This window comes from Perca fluviatilis, chromosome 7, assembly GCF_010015445.1.
Source record: "Perca fluviatilis chromosome 7, GENO_Pfluv_1.0, whole genome shotgun sequence".
In the NCBI taxonomy this organism is placed as follows: domain Eukaryota; kingdom Metazoa; phylum Chordata; class Actinopteri; order Perciformes; family Percidae; genus Perca; species Perca fluviatilis.
In genome coordinates this window covers 41208719-41231709 of record NC_053118.1, presented here as the reverse complement: position 1 = coordinate 41231709, position 22991 = coordinate 41208719, and the positions used below count along the sequence as shown (strand labels likewise).

General features: G+C 40.5%; 1 protein-coding gene and 1 long non-coding RNA gene across 4 annotated transcripts in view; one reads left to right on the top strand and one right to left on the bottom strand.

Annotated features, from left to right (window-relative positions):
- LOC120562388 overlaps positions 1-11626 on the bottom strand; it is a 74298-nt gene extending 62672 nt beyond the window's left edge. The window contains exons 1-9 of one of the 3 annotated variants that reach the window (XM_039806101.1): positions 11500-11626; positions 11186-11250; positions 10595-10877; positions 8783-8946; positions 8321-8603; positions 7633-7778; positions 7153-7435; positions 4435-4580; positions 3955-4237 (exon numbers count right to left, since the gene is read on the bottom strand). In XM_039806101.1, the coding sequence (XP_039662035.1) occupies positions 3955-4237; positions 4435-4580; positions 7153-7435; positions 7633-7778; positions 8321-8603; positions 8783-8946; positions 10595-10877; positions 11186-11249 (1652 nt within the window). In that variant the 5' untranslated portion in view covers position 11250; positions 11500-11626. Of the gene's footprint in view, positions 1-3954; positions 4238-4434; positions 4581-7152; positions 7439-7632; positions 7779-8320; positions 8604-8782; positions 8947-10594; positions 10878-11185; positions 11251-11499 lie in introns of all 3 variants that reach the window. The other 2 variants (XM_039806102.1, XM_039806103.1) reach the window with 2 other exon arrangements.
- Positions 11627-21063: 9437 nt separating this feature from the next.
- Positions 21064-22618, top strand: LOC120562413. Its single transcript, XR_005639780.1, has 2 exons — positions 21064-21152; positions 22072-22618. It is a non-coding gene; the product is annotated as an uncharacterized LOC120562413 (long non-coding RNA).
- Positions 22619-22991: the final 373 nt, after the last annotated feature.

Sequence of the window (22991 nt, the reverse complement as noted above, 5' to 3'; positions counted from 1 at the left end):
AATTGCAATTGCAAATGTCCCATTCACATTTATTGAATTATAGGCCTAAACGGGTTTACCCTGATCATAGCACCCCCTAAGGGCTGATCTTCACCTAATTTGGTACAGAACCTCAGAGTGGAATGTCGAACATGAATCTTAAAGGTCCCACACTGTAAAATATTACAGACCCATTTAGTTATGTCCACTTATTTCTTATTTTTAACTGAACGAGCTTATACAAGTTGTCGATTTTGAACTCAACTTTATGAGTTTTTGAAAGTTAAACTTGCATTTATTCGTTGGGTTGACTATTTAAAAAACTGTATGTGTTGATTCAACTTAGGTATGTAAGTTAAGTTATCAACCAATTGCAGTCAGGACTGCAACTGGCTGGCCAATTCCCATGATGCAAGGCGGTAAATAGAGTTTTGTTAAAATTGGCTGAAAAGTTTGCAGTTTGTTCGAAATACAAATGTAACTTTATGAATTACGTTTATTAAACGTGTGTTTAGAATGTAGTGTTTTGTTTCCTGGTAATTGTCATTGTTGTGCTGGTTTAAATTTCTAACCATGAGTTAAGTGACTGTTACGTTTGGTAAGAAGAGCTGGAGTATAACGGTGTTAGATGTTGAGCAGTAATAGGCTTTCTTCAGCCATTAATCTGCGGTGTGTCACTTCACTAGCGGCCATTTTATGTCAAGTGACACAAGATCAGCACAGAGGCCGCTATTTTGCACAGGGCCCTGGGGTGGCCCCACTCACGGTATCTCCGCTATAAATGTGGTTATGTTGTTTTAACTTGAAAGTTTGAGTTGAAATAAAGAAGAAAGGTATGTCTGTTATACTAGGCAAGGAAGGTTTCTTGCATTATTAAAGAAAATAAATGATTTGTTTGAACTTAAAGTATGAAGTTAAACCAAGTAATACAATGTTAAATCAACTAAAAGAACAACTTTAACAAAACTAGAACACTGTAGTTACATCAACCTCATTAACTTTAATTTCTAAGTTAAAACAAAGGCAGTCTTTAAGTTGAGTGAACTTCGATTTTCAAGGCAGCAAGGGAACTTGCATTTCCAAGTTAAACTAACATGAAATTTGTTACAGTGCATGACATGGTGCTCTTTGGATGCTTTAATATAGACCATAGTGGTCCCCTAATACTATATCTGAAGTCTCTTTCCCGAAATTCAGCCTTGGTGCAGAATTACAGCCACTGGAGCCAGTCCCACAATGAGCTTTCCTTAGGATGTGCAATTTCTGTGCCTGTAGCTATTGAGGAGGAGAGAGGGAGGGTCAAGGTGGAGGGTGGGGGTGGCCTTGACCAACTGCCACTTTGCTCATTTGAAAGCCATGATGTCTCTCTCTCATGGGTTGGCCAAATTCTCTGGGCGGGCAAAGCAGAGAAAGGGGAGGTAACCTTGCTTGTTATGACCTCATAACAAGCAAGATTCCAGATCGGCCCATCTGAGCTTTCATTTTCTCAAAGGCAGAGCAGGATACCCAGGGCTCGGTTTACACCTATCACCATTTCAAGCCAATTTGGGACCATAGGCAGGCTGGGGGAATGCATATTAATGTTAAAAAACCTCATAAAGTGAAATTTTCATGCCATGGGACCTTTAAGGTTTGTGTTGGTAGCATTTACTTTGAGATATGCTAACGTTCCATGTTTGATAGCTAGCTACAAAATTGTCTTCATTCGTAGTTTACGCATATTTTAACATAGCAAAAGTTTTTTTTGATAACTTTTGGTCAGGTCTGTCTGGAGATGCTTTGTGCCAAGTTTCGTACAGATCAGACCCACGACCTAGGAGGACCTTGAAAAAGTAGTTTTTGTATATTTTGCAATTTTTCGAAAGTAATTCTTCACGTAGATGGGCGTGGCCTACGTCATGTGATTCAGCTTGATTGAAGGAACACGTGGATGTAAGGTTTTAAAATGTGGGATGTGTAATGTTGGAGTTATAGGCCAAAATGCATCTACCTTGAATATAGCACCACCTAGTGGTCCACATAATATGTTTTGTATGTGAGGTCCATGTGAGGGTCCCATAGGCCATGCCCACTTTGACAAATCAGTATAGCACTGTAGGACTGGCCTCAGGAGTGACCCTAGATGGTACCCTCTAAATTTTGTAAAAGTTGGATGAGCCGTTCATGCAATACTTATGCTTTTAGACCTCACAGCAGCATTCGACACTGTTGACCACAGTGTTCTTATCTCTCGTCTCGAGCACAGTGTGGGGATTAAAGGCATGGCACTCAAATGGTTTAGATCATTTTTAATCAGAGAGAGTGTTCAAAGTTAGCTTGGGTGGCTCTACTTCACCCGCAGGACAACTGACGTGGAGTTCCTCAGGGTTCTATTTTAGCGCCGATTCTGTTCTCCCTGTATTTGCTTCCCCTTCGTTCCATCTTAAAGAAGCATTTATATGCAGATGACTCACAGATCTACTTGCCTATAAAAAGTAAGGGTGATAATTCCCTAAAAAGACTTTTTTTGCTCGATTGTTTTTCTGACATAAAAGCCTGGATGGCCTTAAACTTTTTACATTTTAATGAAAGTAAAACCGAAGTCATGATATTTAGACCCAGTAGTGCTCTTGGTGCCTCCCAACTGGACCTGGGTCCTCTGACACCCTATGTCAAGTCCATGGTAACTAACACTGGTGTTAAAATGGACAGTGAGTTTCAACTAGAGAAGCAGATCAATTCTGTTGTAAAAGCTAGTTTCTTTCAACTCAGGCTGCTTACCAAATTGAAGCCATTTTTATCTTTCACTGATTTTGAGAGGGTTATACATGCTTTTATTACAACTCGCCTGGATTACTGTAATGCTTTATATGTAGGTATTAACCAGGCCTCCCTCTCAAGATTACAAATGGTTCAAAATGCTGCCGCTCGGATCCTTAGCGGAACTCGTAAACAAGATCACATTACACCTGTTCTTGCCTTTCTTCATTGGTTACCGGTTTGCTTTAGAATACATTTTAAGATTGTGTTGTTTGTTTTTAAAACTCTTTATGGTCAAGCCCCAGTGTATATCCCTGAACTACTGAAGCCGCACACTCGTCTGAGGTCATTAAGGTCTGCTGACCAGCTACTCATTGTTGTCCCTAGAACGCGGTTCAAAAATAGGGGAGATCGAGCATTCTCAGTCGTGGCCCAGAGGCTTTGGAATGAATTGCCTCTGCATGTCAGATTGGCCCCCAGCCTTCACATTTTTAAATCACGACTTAAAACTCACTTTTATTCATTGGCTTTCAAACCTGCTTGAGAGTTATATTCTGTATTTTATTTTTCTAGTCTGTTACTTGTTTTAAATGGTTGTTTTGTTACTCGCGTGTTTATAATCATGTCAATGTCCAGCACTTTGGTCAACCTGGTTATTTTAAATGTGCTTTACAAATAAAGTTTGATTGGATTGGATTGGATGAGATTTAATTTGGCTGAGATATGCAAAAGTTCTTTAATTAAAATTCTTTTGATAACTTATTGTCAGGTTGGTCTGGCCATCATACCTACCAAGTTTTTGTAGTTCGGACGCACGGTCTAGGAGGAGTTCGAAAAAGTAGGTTTACGATATATTGTGATTTTTCGTGGAGAAAAATCTAGGCGGAAATGGCCTTGGTCTATATCACGTGATTCAATTGAATTCAAGGAACGTGTGGATATGAAGTTTTTGAAGGTACATTTTGGGAGTTATGGTGCAAAACCCATTCTTATTTTACAGCGCCCCCTGCTGGTGGATATGTGTCATTTTTCCTTTTCAAGACACGTGTTACACTCTGTACCATCCCTGAAAGTTTCAATTGTGTAACTTGTATGGTTTAGGCTGCAGAACCACTTTAATGTTGGAAAAATAACAATAATTCTGGCTCCGCTGGTCCTGGGAACCATGTTGCATGCATACGCAGGTTCCCAGCCCCCTCGGGCTTGGACCGCTATTAAGACACAAAGTGCAGTTACCTGGGGTTACCGTTGCCATTGTCATTGAGGGAATTTCCAATGTGGATCTCAGCACCATTGATTCTCTCGTGGCAACAATCTCCTCTGTTGGTGATGGTGACAGTGTTGATCTGATATGTCTTCAGGAGGTCCAGTCTCCACCATGGTTTTAAATCATACTTAGTGTGGGCACAGGATCTCTGTACCCAGTTGCTAGCACGATTTCCATCAATGGCCCTTTCAGGGATGGCATCCTCATACAGGGAGGACTGAATCACGTTTCCACGTCTAGCAATATTAGTATCTAGACAAGGTTACAAAATGTTTCATTAAAGACAGTTTATGGAAGACAAAGACATGTAACATGTGTTGATCTGACCAAATTTTCCACCAAAGAACAGGCAGTCAGTATATTTGATTGAACTTTGAATGTGACTGTCTGCTCAACGTCATCTATTGGTAATGTTAAATGGTATACATCACCAGTTGGAGCAGTGTTACCTAAAGCCTGACCAGTGACTTCCACCTCACACAGTGTCAGGTATTCTCGTCTTCCAGGAATCACAATGTTGAGATAACGACCTTCCATTCCATTACACACAAAGGTTTGGGAGGTCCCAGCTTTGATAGACGAAATGACAGCACATCTGAAAAAAAGAACAAAAAAATAGAACTATGTGTAAAACTTGGTTACCACACAGACTATGAATAAATCTTACCACTAGTTGTACTTAAATTCTGATCATGCTATTGCTGTAACAACTATGGTTTTCCATTAGGGAAGTATGTAGATGTCCAGTCAGGGGCGGATCTACCGGGGTGGCATAGGGTGGCAAATGCCACCCTATGCCTAGTTTTACTAGTTTGAACCTTCTCACATTGTTGACTTTTTGGCAGACGAAGTCGAGAAGGCCACAAACCGTGTCTCCTTCTGCCTCCTGAGATAAACTGTTGTTTAGGCTAATGAAAAGAACAGGAGCACAGGGGAAGGTGAGACAATGGTGTGACAGTTAATGATGTCTCTCTTCAACTATGGCCATACTAAAAGATACATTTAGGGGGTGGCTTAACGGAGTTTCTTCACTATATGATGTTTGGATGTTTAGACTTTAGGTTAGAAAGACATTTTCAGTTGTGCTGCGTGTACCTTTGAAACTGTGTTTTCTCCATTTGCAAATGTAAATAAATACTCAAAGACCAAACTTTGGTTTAATTCTCAAACGGTCATTATTCGTTTTCATTTGATCATTGATATTTCTAAACGCTGCTGCTTCAAGGAAAACTTCCACCACACTCCAATGTCCGACTGCAGTGAATGCAGCACTGCAGATGATGCTAGAGCGGTGAGAGACTGTTTTGTTTGGAAAACTGAGTGGCGCGAAGCGAGGGAGCCAGGAGTCGCGAGGAAAAGAGACACAGGAGGAAAGAGGTCAAAATGGATTAACATCTATCAAGAAATGAAATTATAACGAAAGCACAGTGCTAGCATAGTTGCAATGCTGATTCTGAGATGATAAAAATCAGGTTGAAGAACGTTATTTTGCCAACTATACAATGTTACTTAGGTCTGATGTTTGTTCTGTGTAAAGTAGGCTACAAAAGCTAATATTGATTCAACGTCTGTCAAGGAAAACATTGTTACTTTGAATCTTACAAAAATGAAGAGGAAAGGTAGTATTCAGTTTTTGTCTCCAAAGAGAAAGGCGAGAGAAATAGAAAATGAACAAGTGAGCAAGGTAGACGGAGAAGATGAGGTGGAAGGAGAGAGAAAAGAGGTGGAAGGAGAGAGAGAAGACGAGATAGAGAGAAAAGGGCCACAGAAACGTAACAGAGCTAGGATACAAAGCCAAGGCGACCAGGGACAGGAGGAGGTGGGAGAAGACCACAGCGGTGAAGATATGGAGGAGAGCATCACCGAGAGGAGGAGGGAGAAAGAGAAGAGGAGGAGGGAGAAAGCGAAAGACAAGATAACGTGCAGGGCTCAGACAGTGAAAGGGAAAGCAGAGTGCCTGGGCCATCACCAACCATCTCCAGTTGAGCTGGTCCACACGGTATGGAAACTGTTGCTGCATAGTATACTAAGTTACATATGAATAAGAACAACAAATGACAAAGTTTAAATATGAATAATTAGGGAAAGTTGTCAGTGTGAAAGTGTGATGAGATGGGGAGATGAGTTTTTATATTTTGTGTAGAATGTATTTTAGATCTATTGCTCAGATTAAATATAAAAAAATATATATAAATAAAACAAAAAATAAACAAATGAACCTAAAAATCCTCTCCTAGGCTAAAATGTTAGTGTGTGTTAACACAGTCTGATGGTTAGAACTAATCAATGACAGTTCCTAATTTTGTACAAATGCTGCCTGCAACGCTTCCTCTCTGACACAGTCCAAAACAGTTTGCTTCCCCTCTCACACATCTGACACTCATCACCTGGGTCTTAACTTAATGCCTGTCCTGTGATAATGCCCCTTACTTCTATCATACTTCTATATCTCCTATTAAGTGAGATCACATTGTATGGTCACTTATTCCTAATATGAACTGTTTCAAATGAAACCTCAAATCCAGGACATTGATTGCATGAGATTACTGTAAGTTTGTTTGTCTGAGTTTGTAAATGGCAGCCTGTGCCCCTTTGTACTGTACTGTGTAGCCTACTGTATATACTTTTTCTCATCAAACTGTGATAACTGATTAAATTCAGTATACGTCTGCAATATGTTGCCACCCCTCAAAAATTCCAGCCCCCCTCTCGCCACCCCATAAATATTTTTCTAGATCCGTCCCTGTGTCCAGTGCACTAATCTCCTGTAATTTACACTAGAGTTGTAATCGGACCTTACAGAATTCGGCCCAAGCCCGATAAGTATATTTTGATTGACAGCTTTTTAAAAACCTGAACCTGTTTACAGCCCAACATTATTCAAATGTGCGCACGCACACAGCTTTTTTGCATTTTGTCAAGAATGAGTCATTTAATTTAACATAATTTATTCATAACTAACGTTGGCTATAGGCCACTTGGAAGTTGTAACAAAGAAATAAAATAAGTCCTCCAGAGGCCAGCCTCTTTTTCACCTCCTCAGCATCCATTTTCACACAAATCGAAATGTGTCGGATCACGTCATGTTCAGGCAAAGACCTTCAGCTCTAATTTACACATCAAATGTTAAATGTTTGAATCTAATATAAAACAGAACGTGCAGTTACCTGGGGTTATCATTGCCATTGTCACTGAGGGAATTTCCTATGCGGATCTCAGCACCATTGATTCTCCCGGCGCAACAATCTCCTCTGTTGGTGATGGTGACAGTGTTGATCTGATATGTCTTCAGGAGGTCCAGTCTCCACCATGGTTTTAAATCTTTCTTAGTGTGGGTACAGGATTCCTGTGCCAGGTTGCTAGCACGATTTCCATCAATGGCCCTTTCAGGGACTTCATTCCCATACAGGGAGGACTGAATCACGTTTCCACCTCTAGCAACATTAGTATCTAGACAAAGTTGCAAAATGTTTCATTAAAGACAGTTTATGGAAGGCACAGACATATTACATGTGTTGATCTGACCAAATTTTCCACCATAGAACAGGCAGTCAGTATATTTGATTCAACTTTGAATGTGACTGTCTGTTCAACGTCATCTTTTGGTCATGTTAAATGGTAAGAATCACCAGTTGGAGCAGTGTTACCTAAAACCTGACCAGTGACTTCCACCTCACACAGTGTCAGGTATTCTTGTCTTCCAGGAATCACAATGTTGACATAACGACCTTCCATTCCATTACACACAAAGGTTTGGGAGGTCCCAGCTTTGATAGACGAGATAACAGCACATCTGAAGAAAAAACAAAATGAAACAGAACTATGAGTAAAACTTGGTTACCATACAGACTATGAAGCCTCTCTCGCTACGTTGTGTGGATTCTGTCGAATCTTTTAAAAAGCAGCTGAAGACTCTGCTGTTCAAGCAGGATTTTACTTAGTAGAGTGGGTTTCATGGTTGTTTGTTATGTTTTCTATTTGTATTTCAATTTGCTTGTATTGTGACTTCTTGTGTTGTATTGCATTTTATTGTGAAGAACTTTGTGATTTTATCTGTGAAAGGTGCTATACAAATAAACTTAACTTACTTACTTACTTACTTGGATGTTGGAACAAAGAAATAAAATAAGTCCTCCAGAGGCCAGCCTCCGTTTCAAATCCTCAGCATCCATTTTCACGCTAATCGAAACGCATCACCTGATCTCTCATTTACCACGTAACCCGTCGGATCCCGTCGGGTCCCGTTGGGTTCGGGCAAAGATCTTCAGCTCTAATTTACACATCCAATGTTAAATGTTTGAATCTAATACTGTATATGACACAAAGTGCAGTTACCTGGGGTTATCGTTGCCATTGTCATTGAGGGAATTTCCAATGCGGATCTCAGCACCATTGATTCTCTCGTGGCAACAATCTCCTCTGTTGGTGATGGTGACAGTGTTGATCTGATATGTCTTCAGGAGTTCCAGTCTCCACCATGGTTTTAAATCATACTTAGTGTGGGCACAGGATCGCTGTACCCAGTTGCTAGCACGATTTCCATCAATGGCCCTTTCAGGGACGCCAGCCTCATACAGGGAGGACTGAATCACGTTTCCACCTCTAGCGATATTAGAATCTAGATAAGGTTACAAAACGTTTCATTAAAGACAGTTTAGGGAAGGGACAGAAATATTACATGTATTGATCTGACTAAATTTTTTGCCAAAGAACAGGCAGTCAGTATATTTTATTAAACTTTGAATGTGACTGTCTGCTCAACGTCATCTATTGGTCACGTTAAATGGTAAGAATCACCAGTTGGAGCAGTGTTTCCTGAAGCCTGACCAGTGACTTCCACCTCGCACAGTGTCAGGTATTCTTGTCTTCCAGGAATCACAATATTGACATAACGACCTTCCATTCCATTACACACAAAGGTTTGGGAGGTCCCAGCTGCCATAGACGAGATAACAGCACATCTGACAAAAAATAAAATGAAACTGGGTTACCACACAGACTATGAATAAATCTTACCACTAGTTTTACTTAAATTCTGATCACGCTATTGCTGTGAAAACTATGGTTTTCTATTAGGGAAGTGTGTAGATATCCAGTGCACTAATCTCCTGTAATTTACACTAGAGCTGTAATCGGGCCTTAAAAGTTAGGCCCGACAGAATTCGGCCCAAGCCCGATAAGTATATTTTGATTGACAGCTTTTTAAAAGATTAAACCCGTTTACAGCCCGACATTGTTCAAATGTTCTCACGCACACAGCTCTTTTGCCTTTTGTCAAGAATTAGTCATTTATATATTTCTTAACATAATTTATTCATGACTAGCGTAGACTATAGGCCACTTGGATGTTGGAACAAAGAAATAAAATAAGTCCTCCAGAGGCCAGCGTCCGTTTCACCTCCTCAGCATCCATTTTCACGCTAATCGCTAAACGCTAATCCCACAGGGCTCTGTGCTTGGCCCTCTTTTATTTTCTATTTTTCTCCTCCCACTTGGTTCCATTCTTAGGAAACATGGCATTTCTTTTCATTGTTATGCGGACGACAGCCAGATCTACGTCCCCCTCAAAAAGTCAGAGTCCTACTCTGTTAACCCACTGCTACAGTGTTTCCATGACATTAAAGCTTGGATGTCTTTGAATTTTCTAAATTTTAATGAAGAAAAGACAGAAGTCATGGTCTTTGGGGGAACTTCTGTGACCACACCCCTAGTTGATCTGGGTTCTCTGGCACAGTATCGCAAGCCAATTGTAAAAAATTTGGGGGTAAAAGTGGACTCTGACCTCAAATTTGAACAGCCAGATTAAAGCTGTGGTGAAGTCTAGCTTTTTCCAATTAAGGCAGCTGGCAAAAATCAAACTAGTCCTTCAGAGACAACACTTTGAGACAGTAATCCACGCCTTTGTGACCACTCGGCTGGATTACTGTAATGCACTTTACATAGGGGCTAGTGGGTCCTCCATTGCTCGTCTTCAACTGTTAGAAAATGCTGCTGCACGTCTTTTAACTGGCACAAGAAAGTATGAGCACATCTCACCTATTTTAGCTTCAGTCCACTGGTTGCCTGTCCATTTCAGGATTCATTTTAAAATTCTTTTATTTGTTTTTAAAGCCTTGAATGGCCTTGCCCCACCTTACCTCTCTAAGCTGCTGCACCCTTACACTCCTAGCCGATCTCTCAGGTCAGCTGACCAGCTGCTCCTGATGGTGCCTAAAGCTAGGCTTAAGCTCAAAGGGGATCGAGCTCCAAAACTTTGGAATGGACTGCCTCTGCACATTAGACAGGCCTCCCCTCTGTCTAATTTTAAAACTCTTCTTAAAACCCACCTCTTTTCTTTGGCTTTTAACACCAGGTAGATTGTTGATCTTATGTGTATACTTGCTTATTTTTATTGTGAGTGGACAGTGCATTTTCGTTTTTATTTATTTTACTTATTTAATTTTAATTTTTATTGCATTTATCTTTATATTGGGTACCTCTGTGCTTTTATTGTGTTATCTATTTATTCTGTTTCCCGTCGGGTCCCGTCTGGTTCGCAAAAGATTTAATTTACACATCCAATGTTAAATGTTTGAATCTAATACTGTATATGACACAAAGTGCAGTTACCTGGGGTTACCGTTGCCATTGTCATTGAGGGAATTTCCAATGCGGATCTCAGCACCATTGATTCTCTCGGGGCAACAATCTCCTCTGTTGGTGATGGTGACAGTGTCGATCTGATATGTCTTCAGGAGGTCCAGTCTCCACCATGGTTTTAAATCATACTTAGTGTGGGCACAGGATCGCTGTACCCAGTTGCTAGCACGATTTCCATCAATGGCCCTTTCAGGGACGGCATTCTCATACAGGGAGGACTGAATCACCTTTCCACCTCTAGCAATATTAGAATCTAGACAAGGTTACAAAATGTTTCATTACAGACATTACATTACATTACAAATTTTCCACCATAGAACAGGCAGTCAGTATATTTGATTGAACTTTGAATATGACTGTCTGCTCAACGTCATCTATTGGTCACGTTAAATGGTATAAATCACCAGTTGGAGCAGTGATTAGTTATGAAATGTGATAATTAAGATAGATAGATAGACATAATGTAGATGGATATATTGCATATGTCTATTAAATACTAAAATGTGAATAAATTGGGGAATATCAATAATTTGTGTCAACCAATCAAAAGAATAATCTCACCAAATGTGGCACTGGTCTGTTCTAGAACAGCCAGCAAGACAAAGACCACAGATGGAGTCATCATCCTGTGGAGGAAGTTCACATTCAAAAAATGTTATTAAACATTAAATTAAATACTCATGCATTATTGTAAAGTACAATGTAATTAATGACTGTGCCTTTTTTTCAAGTACTGGTAAATAAACAAGTTGTAAAAAGTAGTTTTAGAAGTTTGCTGGAATTGAAATATTGTTTCATACAGGTTTATGGCTGTTGACAGGTAAGTATTGACTTTTTACTCATAAAGGTTTTATTGAAGGTATTATTGTACTTACAGTAAGAAGGGTAGCGTTAGTTGATCTGCACTAGGGGCTGTTGATAATCGTCAGGACCGTTCCCAGTTTAGTGCACGTGCTGCGTGTTGTAACACACTACACCTCCCGGCTCTTCTTGTGAAGTGCGGACAACAGCATTCAGAATCCTGTCTATCTTCCAAAATATATATAGGCTCATCCTGAATCTGGATTACGTGGGCGTAGTCTAGTGTTATTCCATCCTCCCGATCCACGCAGGTTTCTGTAGGGCGGGGCCAGATTAACATGTCAGGGAATTGAACACAACATTATTTCAGACTCTGAACCCCAAATATATCTGAAGCATCACAAGGTAAATACATTCATATCATAATGTGTGTGTGTGTGTGTGTGTGTGTGTGTGTGTGTGTGTGTGTGTGTGTGTGTGTGTGTGTGTGTGTGCGTGTGTGCATGTTTTTTTGTTGTTGATTTTTTAACTTGTAAAATTGGTGGGGTTTTATGTTTAAAGTTTAATATCCATTTTTTCCAAAAGCATATAAAACATTTTATCAAACATTTAACACTAGTAATTTAACACCTGCGCGTTAAATCTGAGGGCCTGCTGTCTGGACCTATGGGTGCCACAAGGTTCAATTCTCGGGCCAACTCTTTTCTCTCTATACATCAATGATGTGGCTCTTGCTGTTGGGGACTCTCAAATCCACCTATATGCAGACGACACCATCCTGTATACATCCGGCCCCTCACTGGATACTGTGCTATCAAACCTCCAGCAGAGCTTTAATGCTATTCAGCACTCCTTCCGAAACCTCCAATTACTAAACCACGCTCGATGGGTTGGAATAAGAAAATGTGGCGGTGTACAAATACTTAGGTGTCTGGTTAGACAGCTCCCTCTCCTTCCAGCAACACATAAACCACCTTCAATCTAAAGATAAGTCTAGGATCGGTTTCCTATTCCGCAACAGGGCCTCTTTCACTCATTCGATATCAGTGATGTCATTCATAGAACTGCCTCAAACTCTCTCCTGAATAAACTGGATGTTGTCTATCACAGTGCCATACATTTTGTGACCAGACAGCCCGGTCTCATGGAAGTTCGTGTAAATGTGACGTTGTTTGAATCTATTGATACGTGTTCACGGAGACGTTTTTGTCGTTTTTTACGTGGTGGACAACACGAAAATGTGAAGTAATGTATTTCTTGAAGGAGCATTTCGCGGATGCGCCCAACCGAAATTGTAGGGAGTAATATACCGAAAACTACGGCTAGGGCGCTTGGTTCGGGGTGGTGGATGGGTCAAACAACACAGGACTTTCACCCGGGCGAAGCGGGGATCGCGTCCCGCTTGCGGCTTTGTTTCCTGGGGATGGCGTCCCTGCGTGTGGCGTTTTGTCCCGCGGTGTTACTGTGGCGGCTTCCCGGCGTTTAAGGCCCTTTCCCCGGCTTTAAGCCCTTTCTCCGGCGTGACGGCCTTTCCCATAAGTTTTATCCTAAACCCAACCTCCGCCATCCCGTTATTGTGGGCGTCCCCAGCGGGCGCGGCCGCCTCGCTGGGCGCCTCTCCGCTTTATGGAGCGCTCTCGGCGCCCTCCGGCGGGTCCCCAGCGGGCCGCGTCCGGGCGTCCCGGCTTATGGAGCATCTTTTTGGGCGTCCGCGGTCCTTTCCCGCGAAAATAATGTGACATTTACACGTAAAAAATAACGTGACAGTTACACGTAAAAAACGAGAAAAACGTCTCCCGTGAACACGTATCAATAGATTAAGAATAACGTGGACATTAACACGAACTGCCGTGAGACCGGGTTGGACCAGATCCCCTTATAACACCCATCATTGCAACCTCTATGCATTAGTTGGCTGGCCCTTGTTACACACCCAACGCCTACCTCACTGGTATCAACTAATTTTCAAGTCCTTGCTAGACAAAGCCCCGCTGGACCTATGCTCACTGGTCACAATCGCTTTACCCACCCACATCCTTCGCTCTAGCAGTTATATCTCCTTGGTCACCCCAAAAGCCCACAACTCCTTTGGCTGCCACTCCTTCCAGTTCTCAGCTGCAAATGACTGGAATGAAGTTCAAAAACCCCTGAAACTCAAAACCCTTATCCCACTAACTGCTTTCAAAGTACTTCTGTCTGAGCTCCTGTTAGATCAGTCAACTGTTCTCCGTCATTCATGTACTATTTTGCACACCCTATTTCATTATCTCTGTTGTGCCCCATTACATAGTTGCATAGTGTTATGGAAGTTTCCTTTGCAGCAGGGGGGGGAATTTCAGAGTTTAGTAAATTGAAACAAATAAGACAGACTGAGACTAAACACCAATTTGGGTTTTTGTATTTTATTAAAAAAGATATATTTGCAAATATAGGAGCAACATGATTTCACAAAAGGCCGCAGCCCAGTGTGGAGTCAGTTTCTCCAATGAGTGAACAGAACACCAGGCTTATATGCACCTTCAGAGTGACAGCACACACACACTTGGATTATTATGATGCTACAATTTTGACAGGCAATCTGATACACATGAAGACAATCAGAGAAATGCAAGAGACATCTTGGAGCCATTTCGCCTCCTCCTCCCTGTACGACTTTCACCCCCCAGTTACATCTTAACTGGCATGGGAAAACATGAGAGTTTAAGGGTGACCTTGTCCCTTTATCTGTTCAGACAAACAGCTCACATAATGTTCCAGACTGGACAACTCAGCAATTTAAGCAGAAACTGAGATAAACTGTCTTTCAATAATGTGAGAGAATTAAAGTAGAAATAAAACATAAAAATACAAGGAATTATGCTTAAATGTAATTTTTGCCATTACAATAGTTGCACATCTTCATCTGCCCTGGCATGCTCAACTTTTATTCTCCCCACCTATGTCGTCATACAATTTTTGCACATCTACTGACCTACATCACTATCTAGACTACGATTTGCACTAACTGTATATTGACTCTTTACTACATTTCAGCATTTATATAGACTGTCTATTCATGTATATTGTGTTATTACCTCATCACTTTCACATAACCATCGACTTACTTATACCTCACTTTGCGCCGGCTTTGTAATGCCTACTTAATCTGTATTTTAATCTGTATTTAATGTAGCCTATTGTATTCTGTATTCTCAGACTGTATGGAATGTGAAACTGTATGTTGTCTTGCACGTTTATGCTTTTCTTGGCCAGGTCGCCATCTGTCCTCAACGGCCTAGCTGGTTAAATAAAGGTTAAATAAAAAAATTAAAAGCATCCTCATACAATCAAAGTAAACATCCTCATACAATCAAAGTAAACATCCTCATACAATCAAAGTAAACATCCTCATACAATCAAAGTAAACATCCTTGTACAATCTAAGTAAACATCATTTTATAATCTTTCTTATAATCTTTCAGTATTTGTGGATGACACTCAAGATTTTACAGTCGGTCAATTTGCTCCATGAGCTTGTTTTTTTGGAATTGTATTTTGGACGACGAGCTCTGCCCATCCAGATTCATGAGAATCTTCTGCATCAATTTGAAAGTGCATTTGAGGTCTGCTGGGTCACTCAGGTTCAGACAGTATATTAGTCCAAATAACAAAGCACAGGCAGATTTATCCACTTCTCATTGCATTGATCTGTATGTTTATAATTCATCTGAATTTTCTTGTAATCACGTTTTACAGACAAGAATGAATCATTTAATGAAGATAAACACCATTAATTCATGTAATTTAAGCAAACTCCTATTTTGCAAACCAAAACACATGCCCAGGTATATTTTTTTAGTGTATAGATAAGTATATATATTATGGATGAGGATGTTAGTCATTAAGTTGACTTTTGAAAAAAATGTGAAAGTCCAGCCAGCCGCAGCATTATATGGCTGGTGCAGCTGAGACAACGGTTGATGATTAGGATTGTAAAAGAAGTCAGGATCGCGGGCATGTATGGTTTTTTTTTTTTTTTTGTGTGTGTTTTTTTTTTTTTTTTTTTTTTTTTTTTTTGTGTGTGTGTGTGTGTGTGTGTGTGTGTGTGTGTGTGTGTGTGTGTGTGTGTGTGTGTGTGTGTGTGTGTGTTGAACTCTGACCTCGGTGTGCAGCTGCCGGTTGGATGAAGCACAGCAGACTCTTCATCGCTCCTCTGAACTCCTGTTTGAGAGCCAACAGATACTCCGTCTCCTCACCAGCTGTCAGGGGAGGGGCTTCCTTCCATCATCACACATACCCACCCCCCCCCACCAACACACACACACACACACATTCAACTACAGGTCCCAGAGTGCACTGCTGGCAGAAACATCCAATCAGACATGAAGAAAATGTAACTCAGTTACCAGTTTTCAGCTTATATTAGTTTCCTTCAAATACTGTATGTGTGTGTGTTTGTGTGTGTGCTTGTGTGCTTGTGTGTTTGTGTGTGTGTGTCTGTGTGTGTGTGTTTGTGTGTTTGTGTATGTTTTTGTGTGTGTGTGTGTGTTTGTGTGTGTGTGTCTGTGTGTGTTTGTGTGTGTTTTTGTGTGTGTGTGTGTGTGTGTGTGTGTGTGTGTCTGTGTGTGCGTGTTTGTGTGCATGTGCATGTGTCTGTGTCTAACTAGACCACAATTTGCACTAACTGTATATTGACTCTTTACTACATTTCAGCATTTATATAGACTGTCTATTCATGTATATTGTGTTATTACCATATCACTTTCGCATATCCATCGACTTACTTATACCTACGACTATATCTGTTATACCAAAACCAAGTAAGACTTGCAAATCACCTGATTATAGGCCTATAAGCTTAATAAACTTTGATAAGAAGATCATAACTAAAGTCTTGAATAATAGACTGGTAGAAATTCTACCAAGCTTAATTCATTACAACCAAGCTGGTTTTATACAACATAGGGGTTTAAGAACTAATACCAGAACATGTATCACCCTCACACAATATGTAAAGAAACATAAAATTGATTTAACATTAATGGCAGTTGATGTGGAAAAGGCCTTTGATAGACTAGAATGGTGCTACTTGTTTAAAGTATTGGAGGTATACAACTTCCCATTACATTTTATGAATATGATTAGAACCCTGTACATGTCTCCTAAAGCATATGTTTATACTAAGGGAATTCTATCAAAACCTTTCTCATTAACTAGAAGTACTGCCCAAGGTTGTCCTCTTTCACCTTCATTGTTTGCATTAGCAATTGAACGCTTGGCTCAAAAAATTAGAGAGACAAAAGAGATAGGAGGTACTGAGATTGGTAAGAAAAAAAAAAATTTTAAATTGAGTTTATTCGCGGATGATTTATTACTTTACTTAAGCAATACAATCACCTCAGTTCCACACGTTATGAAAATAATTACAATCTTTTCAGGGATCTCAGGTTATAAAATGAACATTGCAAAAACGGAGCTGTTGGCAACAGACTCTTGCAAAAAGAACTTGGAGAATCTCACACAATTTCAGATACAGAAAAAAAATATAAAATATCTTGGAACCTATATTAGACATGATAAGACCCAGTTGTATAAAGATAACTTTCTTCCATTTGTGAAAGACTTTAAGAAGGATGTTAGGCAGTAGCAAGACTTGAAAGATTAATTTGATAGAAAGAGTAAACCTCTTTAAGATGATGTGGCTACCGAAATTCTTATTTAAATTTAAAATTATTCCTATAATGCCTCCTAAAACCTTTTTTAAAGAGGTAAACTCAATATTTTCTTCATTTATTTGGTCAAATCAAGCATGTTGATTGAAAAGGACATTTTTGTATCACCCAAGAGAAGAAGGGGTATGGGCTGAAATATGTGCCACCAGAAACTGAATTTGAATCATTTATATTTGAATTTGAATTGCTAAACTTGAATTATTGCATTGAAAAACTGAATTTGAATCATTTGAAATTGTATTGTCTAATTTGAATAATTGCATTGAAAAACTGAATCTGAATAGTATAATTTGAAATGTCATTTATTCGTTTGTAACTGAAGTCCAATAAAAATTAGATCCTCACTGAAAATTCAACTCTCTATATATCCTCACATTCAGTTCCCACAATTCAGATTAAAATTACTGTGACAAACATCCGGGTAGTTGGAGGATGAAGGAAGAGGAATCGAGCACAGATCGATAAGTAGAGTTCAGTGGCGCAGATACACAGGACTCCTCTTCGGCCAATCAGTACCTACGTTTTGGAGCACAGCCTCGCCTTGACCCAGAGACTCATAGATAATATAATCTACCTGTTCACAATGTTCAAAATGTAATGCCTGGTGTTAGTAGGCCTAGGTTCATTAGTCACATTCTTCCACTGAAGTAAACTTAAAATGAACTATCGCTACTTACCTTAGCCTAGCCTACTGCATGCAAAATAGTGTGACTATCCATATTTGAAAATACATTAATTTAAACATTTGAAATGCATTGGTTTACTTTGTACATCAGCAAGCCTGCAATACAATGTGATGTAAGAGCCAGTCCCCTGAGTTTATACAAGATGTTTCCACATTAAAACGCAAAATAGTAAATGATTATTTGAGTCTATTTTTAATCAACTCTAATATCTGACCGTTTGTCTCCTTCCTTAGAGCGTTTATATACATATTAAAGTTAGTTTTGTTTGTGATTTAAAAGTGTAGCTTTATCATCATGTGCAGTAACAACCAAAACAAAGAGACTAATTTGTTAATACAAAGAATATTTATTATAATCAGTTCACAGATCTGAGTCCAAACAGAATTCACCCTTCTGAACTAAGAGGTTCTGCTTCAAGGTGAGGTTTAAACAGACTGAAATGTCCAGGCATTTCTTTTGGCCAGGACTGAAATCTGATGTTGTTCATCATTGTCGTACCTGCCATGTGTGTCAAGTCACTGGGAAACCAAACCAGGTGATTCCCCCTGCTCCTCTCCATCCCATTCCAGTAATGGGTGAGCCATTCCAGTAATGGGTGAACTATTTTAAGAGTGATTGTGGATTGTGTGGGACCATTGCCCAAGACTAAATCTGGAAATCAGTTCTTACTAACTGTGATGTGTGCTTCTACTAGGATTCCAGAAGCAATCCCACTACGGTCAATAACTGCTCTTGTCGTTGTAAAAGCTCTGGTGAAGTTCTTCTCAATGTTTGGCCTGCCAAAAGTGGTTCAAACGGATCAAGGAACCAATTTCAAATCAAAGGCGTTTGCCCAGGCACTTAAAACATTAGGTGTTAAACATGTAACCTCTAGTCCCTATCATCCTGAAAGTCAAGGAGCACTAGAGAGATTTCATCAGACTATGAAATCAATGTTACACAAGAACTGTAATGAGTCGCAGAAGGATTGGGATGACAGTGTGCCGCTTGTGTTGTTTGCAGCCTGTGAAGTTGTACAGGAGTCTCTAGGGTTCAGCCCTGCTGAACTGGTGTTCGGACACAAAGTGAGAGGTCCTTTGAAGGTATTTAAAGAGCTACTGGTCAGGCCGGAGAAGAAAGTCAAAAGTATTCCAGAGTATGTTGCTAGGCTCAAGGATCGTCTGCAACATGCCTGTGCTTTGGCTAAAGATGCCCTGACTTCTTCCCAGCTCAAGATGAAGAAATACTATGACCATAGAGCAGTTGTACACATGTTCCAGCCAGGCGACAAGGTTTTGATTCTCTTGCCTATACTCGGTTCTGTACTCTCTACTAAATTTTCTGGTCCTTATGTTGTAGAGAAGAAACTCAGTGATACCAACTACGTCATCCAGACTCCTGATCGTAGGCGACGAACCAGAGTGTGTCATGTCAACATGATGAAACTGTACCCCTCACGGGAGAGTCAAAGTGAGTCAACCACAGTCCGGGGTGAGCATCAAGCTATATCTCCTATGGCTTCCATTTCAAAGGTGAGCTCTCCTGAAGATAATGATGGTTTGGTGATGCGTGGTGCTACACCACAAGGGGCAAGGCTGAGTAATACTGAAGTGCTGTCTGACTTGGACCGCTACTTGTCTCATCTGCCTGATGACCAAAGTAAAGATTTAAAGGACCTAATACGTTGTTTCCCCTGTTTGTTTAATGACATCCCCTCTCAAACTTCTGTCATCGCTCATGATGTTGTTCTGACTAGCCCTAAGCCACTCAAGCAGCATGCATATCGGGTTAGTCCTGCCAAGAGGGAAGCCATGAAGAAGGAGGTTGACTATCTGGTGCAAAATGGATTTGCGGTGCCAAGTTCCAGTCCATGGAGCTCCCCTTGTCTTCTGGAGATAAAGTCAGATGGAAGTCCAAGGTTCTGCACTGACTTTCGCAAGGTGAATTCTGTCACTGTTCCAGATGCACATCCATTACCTCTCATTGAGGACTGTATCGATGAAATTGGTCCTGCTGGCTATGTCACAAAGCTTGATATGTTAAAGGGATATTGGCAAGTCCCTTTAACCCCTCGTGCTTCTGAAATTTCTGCTTTTGTGACCCCTGACAGTTTCCTTCAATACACCGTTATGCCCTTCGGAATGTGTAACGCTCCTGCTACTTTCCAGAGACTGGTAAATAATGTATTGGGGGATGTTCCCAATTGCAGAGCGTATCTCGATGATATTGTTGTGTTCTCTGAGGACTGGACTAGTCATTCGAAGACTTTGAGGGAAGTTTTCAGACGTCTGTCATCTGCATCCCTAACCCTTAATCTTGCTAAATGTGATTTTGGGAAAGGTACTGTTCTCTATCTTGGTCAGCAGGTTGGTCGGGGACAGGTGCGTCCTGCAGATGCAAAGGTTAAGGCCATTGCTGAGTTTCCCGTACCTACTACCAGGAAAGAGCTGCAGCGATTTCTGGGCATGGCTGGCTACTATCGTCGTTTCTGCAAAAACTTTTCCTCTGTAGCAGCCCCGCTGATAGATTTGACCAGTCCCTCGAGGCCCTTCGTTTGGTCAAGTGAGTGCCAGTGTTCTTTTGAGACCCTTAAAGGTATGCTGTGTTGCACTCCTGTCTTGTCTGCCCCAGACTTTTCCCTGCCCTTCAGTCTTGAAGTTGATGCCAGTGCAGTTGGAGCAGGGGCTTTTCTCCTGCAAGAGGACAATCATGGCATTGGCCATCCTGTGAGTTACTTTTCATGCAAGTTCAACAAACATCAACTCAACTATTCCACCATTGAAAAGGAAGCACTTGCATTGTTGTATGCGTTACAACATTTTGAAGTTTATTTTGGATCAAGCATTAAGCCCATTAAGGTCTTCACAGATCATAATCCTCTTGTCTTTCTCTCCAGGATGTACAATCGCAACCAACGTCTTATGCATAATCCATAAAAAGGGGTCTGAAAATGTTCTTGCTGATGCTTTGTCACGTGCTATGTAGTATGTTTGTTGTTGATGTAGATCCAAGCCTTGTGTTAGGTGTGACTTTTGTTTAGCATTGCTTGGATTTATATGGGTGGGGGTGTTACATGCCAGACAAAGTGCCTGTCTGCATGTGGCTCTCTCTCTTGTTGTTCTTTCCCTTGCTCACTCTGTTTTCTCTCCAGGTGATTTAGATGATTGCTTTCCACCTGTGTGTTGGAGTTGACCAATCAGCATTCAAGGTGGCAGTCAATAAAAGGACTCCTGAGAAGCAGAAGCTCTCTTGTTCTGCACTGCTGGCTGGTTGCCAGTCTTCCTGTCATTTAAGCTGTGTCTGCTTGGTTTAAAATGTAGAGTTTTGTGAGGTGGAGGTTGAGGACCTTAGGTAAGTTGGGTTACCCTGTAAATTTTTGCACGTAATTGATCATTGTATAGATACACCAGGCTTAGTGGTTGTTGCCGCCTGTGTAACGTAGTGGTGGGCAGAATGAGGCTCCGTGAAACAATGAAACAGTTTAAGCAAATGTGCTATATTGTGTCAAGGCTTCGAAACAATCCGACACCCGTCTCAATGATGACACCTAGTGGTCACTTGCAGGTGTTGATCTGAAACAACCTTGACAACGAGCCATTAAAATAAAATATGTATTGTATTTTTCTAATATGTGAAGCTTGTAGGCTCCTCACTGTGCATAATGTTATTTTGGTCATGAAAAATGAAGCCACAATGTCTCACTTTTATATAGATTTGTATTCAAAAATATTAATTTCTCTGCTGTGGAAGGACTTGGCCTACTTTTTTTACAAATAATTTCTCCAGCCTTTGAAAAAATCCTCTCACAAGGGACACTTGTTGCTGGCATGCAAAGATATCTTTTAGCAAGGACATACAAATGAGAAAAGATTACTGCTCTCTTTCCAGTAAGTTAGGGGATCATGAGTTCTGGGCAAAAAATGCATAGTTGAGGTATTTTTTTCACTTCCGCTGTGGCATCAGCTGTAGCATTGTGTATCATCTGGGTTTTACAGATACGATCATCCCATAAACTGTCCTGTGTTTCTGCTGGTGTTGTTGATTATGATGGGCCTGATGTTGACATTTGTGGCTCTGAATGAAAATGAAAACTGAGCTTCCATATCTATCTATATGTCACGGGGCGGAAGTGGATGTTTTTTTATTTTGAGCATTATTTTATTGGATTTGCTGTGTTTTATTGTTTGCTGTGGTTTTTATCTTTTTATTGCATGCTTTTTATTTTGAAATGTGTTTTTTTTAATGTTTACTTCCGCCATCGGACATGCAGTTATCAGGATTTACACCTGGGAGCCAGAGAATGGACTGGCTGTTGGATATAAAAAAAGGACAGAATAGCAGCAGAGGAGACATCAAGGAAGACGTGGAGATACGACAGAACACTCGGAACAAGCGGCGAAGCAGATGGGAGATCAGACAAAGACACAAAGGGAAACAACCTTAGAGCGGCCTGAAGCTACAGTGAAGCAACCCAAACACCGACCGCCAGCGGAAAAAGTGGGGGAGTGTGGAACTCTCCCTTCCGCGTAAGTCCCGTTTTGAGACCGGTGTTAGGTGGGGATAAACGTGATTAAGTGATAACAGTTGCTGAGGACGTGTTACTGGCCGAGTTTTTTCTGTTGCAGGTTATATCCGAGGAAGGCGGCACAAGGAGAGGAAACTGGTTGCCAGCAGAACCCTGTGGACTTTGTAAAGTCAAGACTCCTGTTCTGTTTAGACTGTTTTAGTTGATTTTTAGTTTTTTTCTTTTTTTTAAATCCCTTTTTTTTAGTACATTTTATTGTTTTATCCTTGTTAAAATAAATGTGGTTTCTTAACTTGTTTTATTCATTGTTTTGAATACACCGTTTTTACTGCTCTCCCCGGACCAAAGGACCTGTTTTTATAATCTTTTACCTGTTGTAGTTTTAAAGAGGTCCTAGGCCTCAAGCAAAACCTAGGTGGACATTCCCAAAATCCCCCCTTTACTACATATATATGTATCTATCCATGTGTCACAGTATGTATACTGTCTGTCTCTAGCCTATCAGTCAATGTGTAAATTTAAATGTAAGCCTAAATATAACTAAACAAATCGCACTATAAATGTCACTATATCACCAAAAATCTGCTATCTCAGAATCAAACTCCTCTCACAAAAACCCAAGAGGTCAAGATGTATTGACTTCAATTTATACTGATGTGCGATTG